We start from the raw sequence: 15,170 nt of genomic DNA, 5'->3' as shown, positions 1-15,170 counted from the left end.
TTTCTTCATATATTTAATGCTGCTGTTTAGATATGCCTGAAATTTCCCCTTTTGCAGTAAAAGCAATGCAGGGAAATGTCACTTAAGTGAGTAATATGTGCTTGTATTTTCTTTCCTTTTTAGACTGATGATGCCACTTTTCTGTAGAGAAATGGTGGAATTGTTGGACAAGAGTGACAGTTTAGTCAACCACACAAGTTTATCAAACTATGCATTTCTCTATGGAGTCTTTCCAGCAGCACCTGGTGTGGCTATCTTTGCAAACCAGTTCAATATGGAAGTAGAGATTGTATGTGCTTAACGTTTAGCAAACTCAGCGCTAATTTTTATTTTTATTTTACTAACATAATACTTTTAATACAAACTCGTGTCAAGCCAACTTTCTCAAAAAATAGACATGTCTGTGTCTTACGCTCCCTAGAGATCGAAATATGAATTATGTAAGAGATTTTTAAAATCTAAGGTCCTATTTCTAGAAACTAGATCAGCGACCATTATAATGTAGTCACAAGGGCTGGCTTAGACTTGCTGAGGCCTGAGGCCCAAGCCCCAGCACCTGGGCCAAAGCTTAAGAGCTTTTGCCATGGATGGTAGTGCTCAAGTTACAGGCCCTTTGCTAGGGTGAGGGGGCTCAGGCTTTGGATCTCTCCTTCCTCCCCTTCATCCCTCCCCCCGCCCGGGGTATCGTGGCATAGGCTCAGGCTTCGGTGTCCCTCACGTGGTCGTGTACCTGGAGTAATTTTTGTCGGAGAGGGTTTGTGATGCAGTGAAGTTTGAAAACCGCAGTTCTAGATTTAAAAAATATGTAGACTGAAATTACTTAAGGCATAAGGAAAAATAAAGTGTGGAATTTACAAAAATGCTCAGCATTGACCTAATTCTGTGTGCTCCTCTTGAAGCCAATGGAAGTTTTATCATTTGCTTCAGTGAGAGCTGAATTCACTGCTATGATGGTTTTAAAATCCCACCTTGGAGGACTCTCGCCCCTTTGATTAAAGCTTATGATAAAAACCAAGAATTACATTTGTTTTCTTATCCAGAGGACACTGCTCCAACTTATCTATTGAATTTATAAAAAAAAACCTCTTAAACAGATGAGATTTTTATGAATTAAGTTAAATTCTTAGAGGTATTTCCCCATACACTTCAAGGTGGAAAGTCCAAGTAGCCAGGGTGCATCATGTTTATTTACTGGACCCAGCAAGTGGCTCCTAACCTCAGCTTTCTAAAAAGATTGTGAGAGTGAGTGAGTGAGTGAGTGAGCGACTATATAGGGAGCTGCTGCTGCCTTGAATATGGACACACCCTGATTTCTGAATCTGGCACTATTTACATGTGCATTTGTAACTTTTTTTCAATACCCCTTTTAGGCAAAATAATATTAAAACATTTGTTTTAATTTTTAAAATGCACCAAATTTTGCAAAAATATACAAGAAAAATAAAATAACAAACCTCTATAGGCTGAATTTTGTGTCTACCAACCATGTCAATTTTCCTATTTTAGTTAGAGGGCTGGTGTGTGTGTAGTCTTCGCTGATGCTGCCATGTAAATTCCAAAACTGCAGAAACGGTGGAAAATCCAAATCTAAGTAACTTATAAATACATCTGTGGTATTTTTCCTTCTCAAATTTGTGTGCCCGAAAATGCACGTGTGCCCAACTAAATTTTGTTTGTTGCTTTAAAATACAAAGCTGTACATTGGAAAGAGAGGCTAAGCTGTGACATACAGCGCTGTATTGCATGCACCCAGTCCTGTACTGGAATCATTGGAATTTCTCATTTTAGAAAGTGTGTTAATATAAGAGAGAATTTGCAGAGAGCTTCTAAACTGATGATGATTCAGATTACGCTTTTTACCAAATGTTCATATTATTCTTAACTGACTGCAAAAAATGGGTGTATTTTCTTCAATTCTTAGTCCAAATTCTGATTGATTCCAAACATACAATATACAGTACTGATTTCAGTAGAATTCCATATGGTATTTAGGAACAGGATAGAATTTTGCCCATAGCATATTTCCTAAAAACAGATAATTTAACTTGAGGTTTTGATATCTTCTCCACTGTGTTCTCTTGATTTCTGTTTGCAGATTACCTCAGGAATGGTGATAAGCACATTTGTGTCTGCTCCTATCATGTATGTTTCTGCTTGGCTGTTGACCATTCCATCCATGGATCCAAAACCACTGGCATCTGCAATCCAAAATATTAGCTTTGATATAAGTATTGTCAGTCTTGTCTCCTTGGTGAGTATTAATACAGTAAGGCACGGGAAATATCAAAACCACATTAAATGGCAGGAAGGCAGTGACAATCAACAAACCAGGTAATGGAAAGACAAAATTGTCACTTCATCACTTTTTCCTGTTGTCAGAGAGGAGGAGGGAGGATAAAAGGTATGCTATAAAGCTAATATTAAAAAAATAAAATAAAAAAGGATGGTCTGGTGATTTGAGCATTTTGGAGAACCAGGTTCGATTTCTTGCTCTGACACAAATTCCCTGTGTGTCTTTGGGTAATACATTTATGTGCTCTGTGCCTCTGTTCCTATCTGTAAAAATGAGGATAACAGCAGTTGCCATCCTCACAGGGAATTTAAGAATAAATATATTGCAAATTATGAGGCACTTGAATACTAGATTTATACACATCTGTAAGTTTGTGTGAGGTGTTTTTTTGGGTTTTTTTTTTTTTTGGTCCAATAGTAGTACCCACCCCTGTATCCAAAAAAGGTGCTGCCATGGGCTATTGATGTAGCAAAGATAGACGTGAAAGCTCTGAGACCTATCTGAGCTGAATGCCTCCACAGTCTTGGCTAGAGGGAGCATTTAGCTTGGAAGTTCTACATTAAAATCATAGTTCCTGCTAGGGTGGGCCGGACTCAAAGTGTTGGCGTACACCTTGTTAGCAGAGCTGCACAGTGGCTTCTCGACTGCTCTGAGGTGGGGCTGGGTGGCGGGTGGCTGCCCCACCCTAGGAGCAGCTGGCCTGCCACCACAGAGCATTGGCCCTAGTTTCAGCTCTTCCCCAGGGCAGGAGCTGCGGTCAGGGCAGTCTGCTTAACAGCTGCTGGAGCCTGGGCTGTGGTACTAAAAATAGCACTGCAGCCGCGGCTCCAGTCCATGCCCCAAGTGCTGTGCTGGGCCACGTGGCGGGCGGCTGCTCTGTGTGCTGAGACTGGAGCTGGGACATGGTGCAGCTGCTCCTGGGTTGAGGCCAGGGTACTTAAAATAGCCCCATGGCCCCAGTTCCATCGGCAGCACATGCGCCAGCTGCTGGCCATGCTGTCCCACCCCAGCAACGGGGGATTGAGGGGTGCGAGTGTCAGGAAGGCATAAGGGAAGAGGTGGCGGATAACTATGGAGAAGGTGGGGTGAGGAGAGTAAGGGGCTTGTGCTGAGGGGAGAGGAGGAAGCCAGGGCAGGGGAAGAAAGGGGAAGGCACCAAGGGGTGGGGGGGAGGATAGAGAAATGCCAGGAGGCCAAGAGGAGACAATGAGGAGAAAGGGCAGGAGAAGCAGGGGAGGAAGGGATACAGGGGAGGTGCTAGTGGGGGTGAGAAAAGGGAGGGGTTAGGGTGATGCTGGCAGTGGGGAGGGACAATGGGGACAAGAGGAAGGAAGAGGAGAGGGGAGAAGAGGATTTGAAATGAGGGGCGGGCATGAGGAAGGCAGGAGATTGAGCAAGTCGTGTTAGGGCGCAGAGGAGCATGAGGAGAACTAGAGCAATAGCAATGAAAGGGTGGGCACCAGGGAGGAAGAGGACCTCTCCCCTCAGCAGGTGTTGGGAGGGCACAGGCCCAGGAGCGGGCAGTGATAAGGGAAGGTGCAGGTGCCAAGGGGCTTGTGGTGGTGAAGAAGATGGGCAGACACAGCAGGAGTGTTCAGGGGAGGGATGGGCACCAGTGGGCAGAAGAGAGGCAGGGCAGGTGAGTAGAGGGAGGTGTTGGGAGAGGGATGGGGAGCCGCTACAGATGATAAGTGGGGCTAAAGGAGGGGTGGGCACAGGGGGAAGAGCAGGAGCAGGGGTCAGAGCGGATGGGGAGGAGGGCAGGTCCCAGGAGGGCTATGGGGAGTGAGAGGGGCAGGAGCCAGGACAGTAGAGGAAGGGAAGGGGTGGGGGACAACAGCAGGCACCAGGGGAGCAGATGAGGTGAGGGGAGGGTGGGAGACATGGCAGCACAGAGGACAAGGGAAAAGTTTATAAAATATTTATAAGATATTCATAAATTGGGTGCCATGGTGACACACATCCGAACCAGCGCACGTGACCTCATTACTGGTGCACAAGACAAAACTCATTCTGCTTATGTATGGAAAGAAAATCTTAGAGGGAACACTGATTAAAAAGTTTTGGAAATTCTTTTCCTGGGAGCATCCTTGGGTGGTTGGTTCATAAAATTGAATGTAACATCCAGGGTACATCATTTGATATCATTACAATGCTGTACGTAAGTAAGTTGGTTGGTTTTTAAAAATGTAAGTTAAAATGTCCATGCTGAATGGTTCCCACAGCCTGGTGAGCCACACCATTGAGCACAGTTCCTGAGTTTCACTCCATATTTAGCTTTGGAATTCATTTTCACAGAAACTATCCCAGACTAACATTTGCATTTCATGGTTTTTTGCCTGTTTGTATCACCATTTTATTGCCCCTTCTTGAAAATTGTAATAAAAAGGGGTAAGTTTATGTTGAAATGTATTATATGTGATAATGAATTTAAAGAAACTAGTGTGATTTACTGATTACATTCTTGTATTGTATTACTCCCTACATTTTTATTAATTGAAAAGAAAGAATAAATGCCACATAGTTTTGAAATAGAATTAAAAATAAAATGCATGTAAATTAGTCCTTCATAATAAAAAAAATTTTCTCCTTACTAAGTACCAGTTCTGTATAGAAAGCTTCTTTCTGGAGATAGACTTCACAGTGTAGCTCATGGGTACATATAGAAAACGTTAGGGATGTGAATGAGTAGTCGAGCAGACAATTAACTGATAAGCCTAGGCTTATTGGTTAATCTAATTGACTACTTACGTTCCTCCTCCTCGCCCCGCCCCCCTTGCTGCCTATCAGAGGCAGCAAGGTTGGGGGGGAGGAAGCAGGAACCTGTGCTGGGAAGAGCCAGCTTAAAAGCAGTGTGGCAGGGGGATAGGAGAGGCTGCCATGGAGCAGCCTCTTCCCACGGCTGGGCTTGTCTCTCCCTGGGCAGAGGTTAGTTCGCAGCAGCAGCCCCTGTCCATGCGGGTTCCGAGCTCCCTGTGGACAGGGGCTGATTCTGGAGCAGCCTCTGTCTACGGCCAGCCCAGGATGCACCCCACGCTACTGCCTCTGTATCAGAGGCAGCAGAGTGGGGTGGCAGGCAGACGGTCTGCGAGGGAACTGGCTTCTCTCAGATTGGCTCCCGCCTGGCATCCCATACTGGTGCCTCTGATACAGAGGCAGCAGCATGGGCTCCCTGGGAATGTGGCCAGATTGCACTGGTCCTGCCCCTGGGGACTATAGAATAGTTGACTAACTGCTAAGAATTCATGCAATTAGTCAACTATTCTATTAGCTGCTATCTAACATCCCTAGAAGTAGGACTATAATAGTGTAGTTCAGGAGTTCTCAAACTTGTGATACTGCGACCCCCCTCTAAGTTGCTTGCAACCCCCTGGGGGGTCGGGGCCCACAGTTTGAGAAACGCAGGTGTGGTTGATTAACGGATAAGAAAAGTTTATCAGTTAGTGCATTTTTGACACTGTGTGTTTTTCCCCCTTCCCCTACCAGAAATTTTTTTAGCAGGCTAGCCAGCAGCCCAGCTCAGTCCTAGCTCACACCGGGTCCGGGACCTACCCTGCTGCTACTCTGCATTTAAAGTGTATTAGGAGCCAGGCAGCCTGGCTCACATTGGGTCCAGAAGCTGAGCTCAGCCACCCCACCCTGGACAGGGCTGCTGCCATCCCACGCTGCTGGCACTGTATCAGAGGGAACAGCCCGGGTCAACAGGCAGCCATTCTACGCAAGGAGCTGGTTTTTAAACTGGCTCCCCTTGCAGACCAGCTTCCACCTGGCACCCCGCGCTGTTTCCTCTGATACAGAGGTAACAGCACAGCTCTCGGGCTGCCGGCCTCATCTCTGGGAACTACAGAATAGTTGAGTAACCGATGAGAATTCACGAAGTTCATTGACTATTCAATTAACTGTATTTAATCTCCCTACCTAGAAGAAATGTGAATTTTGTTAACCTAGATCCTTAACTATCTCAACACAAACTTGAAAGAGATAACAAAACAGAATATAGACTGAGGTACTGATTGTGTCATTGAGGATGGAAGGACAGCTGCAACTAGTGCTTGCATCTTGGCATTCAACAAGCCTGTGTGGAATTGTAAGAGAGGAATGGGTGAAATCTGTGCTTTAAACTAAAAAGAGATACAAACAGAATGCACCAGATCCTCCTATCCAGAGCACCCCTAGACTTCTTTTCCACCTCTTTGATCATTAGGGTCAAGGAGTTTGCTGCACATGACAGAACGGCTTTAACTTGTCCCAGCAACAACAGTCCCCTAGAAATCATACCCTGCCAAGCACAAGAAGAACTGCACTGAAGCTGTGCCTCCTATGGTAAAGCAGAGCAGGTGGCATAGAGCTCACTCATCTAGGTTTATTACCCAAAAAGTAATTTCCATTTGTTTTTAGGTATTTAATTCCAGTATAGTAAACCTGAGTGCTCATCTTAATTTTTAAAAATCCTAAATCGAGCTCTTGTCTCTTTTGTGTGTTTCAGATCTGGTCTCTTACTATTATTCTTTTGAGTAAGAAATATAAACAACTTCCTCATATGCTGACAACAAACTTACTCCTTGCTCAGGTCAGTACTGTGTAGCAGTAGCATAGCCAGAAGAGCCTGGTTATGTGGGCTCTGACCTCAGAAGGGTGGGCATTGCTGGGGTGGGGTTAAACTCCAGTTCCCTGACCTCGCTCCTAGGCTGTAGCACCTGATGGAGCAAGGCAGGATAAACCCTGACTCCTCAGCCCTGCTCCTTGGCTGCAGCACTGGGCGGGCTGTTGTGAGGTGGGCCGGGAGTAAAGTAGGTGAGCCACAGTCCACTCAGGCCCATCTGTGGCTATGCCCCTGCTGTGTAGAATATAAAAATCTGTAGATTCAAGCTTTTATTTTTTCTGAGAGCTTTCCACACAGATGTATCATGGAAAAGGGGAGTGGGGAGATCTAACACACATTACTTTCTAAACAGATTCAGTGTTACTGTTCCTGAGAGATTTTGTATAGTAGATTGTATAGTATTTACTGTACAGAACAAGCCTGTATAATTGTTGGAATAAAACCATTAATGATTAGGGCATTAAAACCTCTCTGATAGAACTATGTCTCAAACTGAGAAACAGAGGAAATCCAAAGTGAAGGCTCAGATTTAAAATACATTCTTTTCTCAAATATAGATGTGAAATTCTAAGTGGTGTTAATCATCTATCCAAAGATAGCATATATCTTTTTCCTCCCAACATGCTTCCCAGTATATATATATATATATATATATATATATATATATATTAAGCACCACTGAGATGAACCCATCTTCATTTGATTGCTGTCAGCCACTTGAGGACATCTGGTACACAGCAGATGGCCCAACAGTGAGAGGAAGATGTTGTCCAAGGACATTTGGAGTAAAATCCTGTAATTGAGAGAAGATTTTCATAGGATTTTTAATGTCCAGAATTGATAGAAAAGACTTCAGGTTTTTTATTCAGTACCCTTAAAACACTTCAGACTAAAAGGATATGTATAACATTTTATAAGTTTTTGTTTTCTGAACCCTCTTACTTCAGGTTTGTATTACCCTATAGTATGTTTATAGTCAAAAATAGGAATTCCCTGAAAAACAGGTGCTTATGTCAGTGATGCAACTTTCTTTGAGACCACTATTTACACTGCTTCAGTGATATCAAAACTAATTTTTAAATAGTTGAAAATTTCATAAATTTAAATAAAATTCAGTATGCCTAGCTGCTAATAGTGGATTTTTGATAACTATTGTTGCTGTGCTGCAGTATTTATTTTTCTCCTTCATATTTTCATTTCAATACTATAATGATTACAGCTTCATTCTCCTTTCTCAGGTTGTTGCATGCGTTGGAATGGTGATGTGGAATTTCATTATTAGAGAGAGAAACATCACTTTGCAGATTTTGGTGTTCATCTTGTTGTACAGTTCGATTTATGGTACTTATTTGTGGACAGGTAAGTTAGAATAACCTCTGATTTCATGTGATACAAATAAGGTATTGTAGTGCACAGTGTTCTGGAGTAATTGATTATATTCTCCAGAGTCATCTTTCCTCACATGGTATGTTAATCACTTATGTAATGTTCACAGCTCTATACAGTGGCAGGTTGTTGCCAAACAGAAACATATATGCCTGTACGTATGAGCTTACAGTCTAAGGTCCTGATCCTGCAGTTGGTAGCATGTGGATACATGCTGTGCATTTGCAGAGCTCCATTTGACTTGAGTGCAGTTCTGCATATATGCAGCAGCCTGCTTGTACTGAAGAAATTGTAGGAATGTGTCCTAAAGGCAAAAGCAAACAGAGTGAACAATGGGGTGTAGACTTTTAACATTTCGTAAGTATAATGTGTGGACTCTTAAGGAGGGAGACCGTGGCAGACTGCAGTCTAGTAGCAGAACTTTGGGGAAGTTATGCTAGACGTGAGGCAGAATGGAAGCAGACAGACTAGACCAAAAGAGGTGGAAGGAATGAGCCAAAACACTTGGGTAGCCTAAAGTGAGTGTGATGGGGAGGGGGGTATATCAGCCCAGCACTAGGCCAATGAGGCTTGCCCAATCACTGTGGTACTAGGAGGCCATGCCCATTGTCCCTACTGCATATGCTTGAGGAAGAAGAGACCGATAACAGGAGGCAGCCCAGCTCAGTGTGGTTTGGCTGAGGAAGAAGGACATGTGCTGCAAGCTCCTGCTGAAATGTCTGTGACTCTCCAAGTGGTGGATACTGTGGACCTGGACTGTGATGTGGATGAGCAGCCAACTGCGGAGAGTGACTGGGACACCAAGCCACAGCCAGCCAGGAAGAGGTCCGAGATGCACGTAGTGGTAGAAAGGACCCAGGGAATGTAGTAGAAGTTGATGGTTAAATCATTAACAGGAAATTTGTCTGAGTTCTCCTTTCTCTCTCCCCGCTTGCCACTAGTGTGGCTACCGTTTGTTTGTTCAGCCCCACCCAGGGACAACAGAACCCAAACAGCTATTGCCTGCCTAGGCAGGAGGCCCAGCCGTCATAGTTTGGCTGCTCCAGCTCCACTAGGGGTCCAAAGTTGTCCTTTTGTAATTGGCTGATCCCACAGGGAGGCCCAACCACTGTGTGATGAGAGGTACACATTCCGCACTGGGTCAGTGGGGACAGCCCCGCTCGCCACACAGGACCCCCATGACAGCGAAAGCAACAATGTAGGAAAATTCTGATCACTACATCATGTAGATTATGGTTTATTACCTTTTCATTGGCCTTTGATGATGAAACATCAACAGGCCCAGAGAAAGTTTCTTGTGAGGAAAATTTAACCAGGCTTGAAAAGGCTTCCAGCCCATCCTGTACTTCTCAACCATACATGTGTCTCAGGATCAGTTTTAAGTGGGCAGCTTCTTTGCACTTGCATTTCATTCACTCATACCCACCTATGGTTAGCCCAGGGGTGGGCAAAAGGGCCTGCATGGGCTGTATCCAGCCCTCCGACACCCTGCCACTCTCCTGACCTCAGGCCAATCAGGGCTTGGGGATGGGGAAGTGCATGAAGTCTCCCCGCCCTCCCCCCTCAGGGGCATTGCTAGGGTTGACTCTAAGCACTGTGCACCTCTTGCAGGATAGGGGCAGAGAATGAGAGACTTTGCATGCTTTCCCCGCTGCTGCTCAACTGGTGGTTGACTCTGAATGCAGTGCCCCCTTGCAGGGCTGGGTCAGGGAGTGAGAGACTTTACGGGCTCCCCCTACCCCCAGGCCCTGATTGACCTGGGGGCGGGAGGAGTGTGTGAAATCTTCACCTGCTGGCAGGGGAACGGGCACCTAAAGGGAACCGCCAGCTATTCAGAATAGCTGGTGGTTCTAGCAGGGACAAAGACTCCACACGTTAACACCCCTCCCCTCCACAGGCCAGTCTGAGTCTGTGGGCGGGAAAGCATGGAAGTGTTCTGGCCCTGCCCCTGCCAGGGTAGCCCAGGGCCACTTCAAAAATTTCTGAAGTGGCCCTGTGTCTGAAATGATTGCCCATCCCTGGGTTAGCTACATAAATGCAGGGCATTTCCCAGTGGGAGTAGCTGGCTAAAAATCAGGTCCCTTATTTAGACAACAAATTATAGACTTAGGACACCAGCTTTAACCATTTTTAAAAATCTTATCCAGTTTTTCTCATAAATTATGGAAGTATGTAGTTTGCTAACTTCCTGAGTTGGGGCCAACTGATAATAGAATTGGGAAGTCCATCTCAAAGACGACGTCATGCATATGTAAAAATGTACAGCGTTTCTGGTAAAGAATAATTAAGATTATGTTTCTATTTAGCTATGTATAACTGATTAATAGATGTTTTAATCAATAATAGTTACCAATCAATTATCGTGACCAGCTGGTTAATTTGTTGATACAATACCTATCTGTAACGCTTGCTATTCAGGTCCTCATGAGTAATGATAAAAACAAGCTACTCATGTCTAACATTCTTATGACATCTACCAATTGTTTATTAATCCAGTAGAAAACATTTGTAAATGGAACCTTACTGTACAGTGAGCCCAAGTTTCTCTGATGTTTTAAACTCGCAGGTGAAGGATGTCGTTGACAGGGCAAAGTCATTTTGCATAGATTACACTTACAGGAAAGTTCAAAAAATTAAATATATATAATAGATTTTTTTTATTAATGTGCTTGCAAGAGGGAAGTAAAAACAGGTTTAAATTTGTAGGATTTCAACTTCAAACATTATTCATTTTTATTTCATATTTATTGAATAGTTACCATACATAGTAAATTTTAATCAGAAACTCATAAAGCTTCCATTACTGTTTCCATAAGTAATTTGAATTATTTTGTGATTTGTAACAGTAAAATTTTTCTTTTCACTAACATGACAGTTGACTAGGCGAATTGATTTTAATTTTGTTAGCAAATATTTTTATGAACACTAATCATAATTGTCATGACTCTTTCCAATGAAAAACAAAAATAATTATTTAAACCTTTCACCCAGCATATTCCAATGTAAAAAGTAGTGCATTCAGCTAATTTAAGTGGCAGGATTGTTTATGCAAAATTTGGTATCTGTAGGTAATCCTGAAGTATAACTTTATTTTGCACAAACAAACTAACTCTTGAAAATATAGAGTGGATACCTATTTATAATGTAACTTTGCAGATTATAATTTTGTCAAAGAAAAACTAGAAGAAAATGTTGTTTGTAGCTTTTGACTTGACATGTTGAGGAGCTACAACACGGGCTGGCAAAATTCAGCCCGCGGGCTGTATCCGGCCTGCCAAGCTGCAGGATCCCGTTGCCAGAACCCTCAGGCACAGAGCAACCCCATGCCACTTTAAGCAACTGGCTGCTCCTTGTGGCTTTCTGCTCTGGGTGCCAGAGAGAGGTTTCACATGCTGCTCCCATCCTCCCAACAAAATCTCTCAGCTCACATTGTCTGGTTTTCAGCCAGTAGGAGCTGACAGAATTTGCAAGGGACTGGGTGCAGTGCACAAAGCCTCTCCCTCTCCCCATGCAAGGAGGAGAGAGCTTAAAACTGCTATCAGGGACTGTGGCAAGCAGGGAGCCTGCTTCAAGGTCCTACAGGGCTGCTGGCCAGGAGCCATCTAGGTAAGCATCTCCCAGCCAGAGCCTGTTCTGGCATCCTCTATATTCTTCTTCCCTCCAATCCGTGCCCCCAAGCCACCACCCCTGCTCACCACTTAAACCCTCTGCAACCCCTCCCACAAGTCACAATTCCCTCCCAGGCCCCACATCCCTCCCCCAAACCAGAATTTTTTTCTTAACCCATACCGCCTCCCAAGCTCCTGCCCCAGATCACAACCCTCTCATTTGCCCAGACTCCCTCCCAGAACCCACACTCTTTCCTGCACCCCAGATCCCTACTCCGAGCTCCCTTCTATACCCAACCTCTGTCCCAGACTCTGCACCCCCTCAATAGAAAAGTGTAGCTCTTGACCACTTACCAAAATCTTTGGTGTGTCCCCTCCCTCCCATCAAAAATGACTTCCCACCACGAGCTAGGGAAAAAAAATCTAACCAGTTGTATGATATTGGATAACAGTTGTAGAGTGTCTGGAGTTTTAAATTGTTATATTTTTAATGAAAAGTAATAAAGCAGCAATTTCTATTGTCATCTTAGGTTTCCTCTCTCTCACTTTACTCCTGTTAAAGAAAAGAGATATAATAAAGATCCCTGTTGGATTTATCATCATAGCTGGGTGGGGGTAAGTTGGCAAAAGTTTCCATAAGAATAAATAGGAACATGCAAAATAACTATTTTCCTGACACACTTTGTATTTTGCTATTGCAGCATCCCAACGCTTCTAGTGGGAATCTTACTAATAACTGGGGAGCGTAACATGGATAGCATTGACTCAGCTTTTTTTTATGGAAAATACCAGGTATGAATATTCCTCTTCACCCCTCCTGACACTTGCCTTTCACAGTATGTTATTGACAAACTGTATTCTCTCTTTGCTTTTCTTATAACTAAAGAGCTTTCTGCAGTACTAGCAATGCAAATACTAGGGATCAAATAGCCACTACTCAGCTTGGAGGCGGTGGTATTAAAATGTTTCTGTAACAAACCATTATGAAAGACTGAACACGGAGTTTATAGGCAGCAGTGACAAAAGAAAGCAGACACTGAGTAGCCTGGCAGTGATAATGGGCTGTAAATCCCTCATCCCTAGGTCACTGGTTCCCAAACTTTTTACTAAGGCAAGCCACTAACTGCATTTTGATTTGTTACCCACCGAGAGTCCAAAATCGTGGGACAGGAGCACAAAAGCATAAGCCAGCATTCTTCTTTTCTCCTCTGCTGCTGCCACGCCTGCCAGCACACTGCAACTCTAAACTCAGCCCAGTGTGGAAGGGAGGAAGGAGGGGGAAGGTTAGAGATTGATCCAAGCTTACCTTATAGTCACCAAGTAGGAATGTGAGTGAAGGGCAAACTTTCTAACTCACCGAGCCTGAGGTCTCCCTTCCTGCAACACATCTACAACTTTTCTGCAACTTGCTGGTGGATTGCACCTACTATTTGGGAAACAATGTTCTAGATCAGTGGTGTGCATCCTTTTTTGATCTGAGACCCTCACGATGTGGGGGCTGCCAACTGCTGCGCCCAGCCCCCAGCCGACCGGATCTAAGTGCCGTGACCTCCCAGGAATACATTCGCAACCCCTTTGGGGGTTGAAACCCACGGGTTGTGCACCACTGTTCTAGGTTACCACTTTGAATCTAGCTTAGCTTGGTAGTTATCGAAAGTTGCTACTATATTGGCTAGTGAGTAGTAGTCTTGGTCAGGGAGGTCTTGGGACAACCCTGCTCTGCTCCTGCCTTGCCTCTTCCCACGCATGCTCTGTTCCCTCCAATGCCCATTGCACCCCTTTCCTATAAGCCCCCTACCCCAAGTGAGTCAACCTGGGGGATTACCGGGGGCCTGGTGCCAGGCAGTAGCATTGGTCAGAGTCCCTTTACCCCCCACATACTGCACTGGCAGGAGCCGCGGGAAGCAGTGATCTAGCCTGAGCCTGCTTTGCTCCACCATCTTCCAGCTGGCTCGCTCCACTTCACTACAGTGGCAGGAAGTGGCGTGCCCTTGCCCTAACCCATTTGGGGGAGTGCAGCGGACTGGTGCCAGGACGCTCCACCTCTGGTGAAGCAGAGCAACCACGTTAGGCAATGGCAGAATGGAGCAGCCTGTTAGGTTCCTCTGCTTCCTACAGCTCCTGGCCCCAAGCTTCCCTGGGCCACCTGGGATCCTCCAAAGTGCAGGGTCTAGGGAGTCTGCACCAAACCATCCTATGGATAGAACGGCTCTGGTCTTGGTCAGGATCCTACCTTACTAGAGCCTCACACTAACTGGCAATAATTAGCGTCCTCACTGGGAGTTTTGGCAGAGAAACCAGAGACTAAAAGTCCCTGAAGTGTGAACTACACTCTTACCAATAAATTGTCCGATCATGTCTGGCATGATGTACGCAGCTAGGACAATGTGAGGAACCTCCCCTTGCTGTAGTTTTACTTGGCTGGTGGATAAAGAGGACATTATTCTGCAGGATTGTCAGACTGTACCTGTCACGGTTATTAAAATAATTTCAAAATTGATACTGTGTGTTGATGGCAGATCTGTCAGACATAAAAACTAATTGGCCTTGCAGAAGAAGCGGGGATGGAAAATGACGCCCTGCAAAAAGAGGAAAAGAGAGTGCACTTGTCCTTCGAGTAAGAATCTCTGAAGGAGAAACGGTCTAATAGAGGGGGAAGGGACGGGAAGTAAGTGGGAGCTCTCATTGCTTAAGGGAAGAGTTCCTATAGAACAAAAGCTAGCGAAAAAGAACCATCTGTGGGTTGTCCATGCTAAGAAAATCTGCTCATTCTACTGTGGTGAGAGTGGACTTTTAGCTTCCTTTATGTCGTGTGGCATAAATATAGAAATACATTTTGGTTTGTTCAGATTTAGGTGCTCCTGGAGGGTTGGATTCTAGGATTCAGTGTGTCAAAAAATAATCTTTTACATTTTCTTACGTGACATTTCTTTTCTCTTGGTTTCCTCTGGCAGATGGTTACCACAGCAGTGACCCTATTCATCAGCTTTCTGATGTCAGGTATCTCACTTCTTTGTATGAACAGAAACGGACAGGAGACTGACTATGAGGTATTGAACCCATATTCATGTAGTGGCCAGAGGCGGGAGAACCCTGAAAGGGAAGGGAATGAGGAGAGTCAGATGTCAAACAGTGGCATTCCACCTTTCACAGAATCATCTACAGAAAGAGGTACAGTGCCTGGCTCTGCAAAGAAGTGGGAGGTAGGGATAAACCATAATTCTGTTCAAGCATTGAACCTACCTGCTGAAAAGCAGTGGAGGGAGAGCTTGTCTTTGTC

General features: G+C 44.7%; 1 protein-coding gene across 3 annotated transcripts in view; it reads left to right on the top strand.

Moving 5' to 3' along the window:
• The window catches only part of GPR155 (G protein-coupled receptor 155), a 54,322-nt gene that overhangs the window by 23,610 nt on the left and 15,542 nt on the right, over nucleotides 1-15,170 (top strand). For all 3 annotated transcript variants that reach the window (XM_014570181.4, XM_006116492.5, XM_075933658.2), the window contains exons 4-10: nucleotides 124-289; nucleotides 2,096-2,251; nucleotides 6,780-6,863; nucleotides 8,135-8,255; nucleotides 12,421-12,505; nucleotides 12,592-12,682; nucleotides 14,845-15,061. In XM_014570181.4, the coding sequence (XP_014425667.3) occupies nucleotides 124-289; nucleotides 2,096-2,251; nucleotides 6,780-6,863; nucleotides 8,135-8,255; nucleotides 12,421-12,505; nucleotides 12,592-12,682; nucleotides 14,845-15,061 (920 nt within the window). The remainder of the gene's footprint in view (nucleotides 1-123; nucleotides 290-2,095; nucleotides 2,252-6,779; nucleotides 6,864-8,134; nucleotides 8,256-12,420; nucleotides 12,506-12,591; nucleotides 12,683-14,844; nucleotides 15,062-15,170) is intronic.

Source organism: Pelodiscus sinensis, chromosome 7, assembly GCF_052426305.1.
Source record: "Pelodiscus sinensis isolate ZL-2025 chromosome 7, ASM5242630v1, whole genome shotgun sequence".
In the NCBI taxonomy this organism is placed as follows: domain Eukaryota; kingdom Metazoa; phylum Chordata; order Testudines; family Trionychidae; genus Pelodiscus; species Pelodiscus sinensis.
Note: the sequence above shows the minus strand (reverse complement) of the source record. Positions and strands in the feature narration are given on the sequence as shown.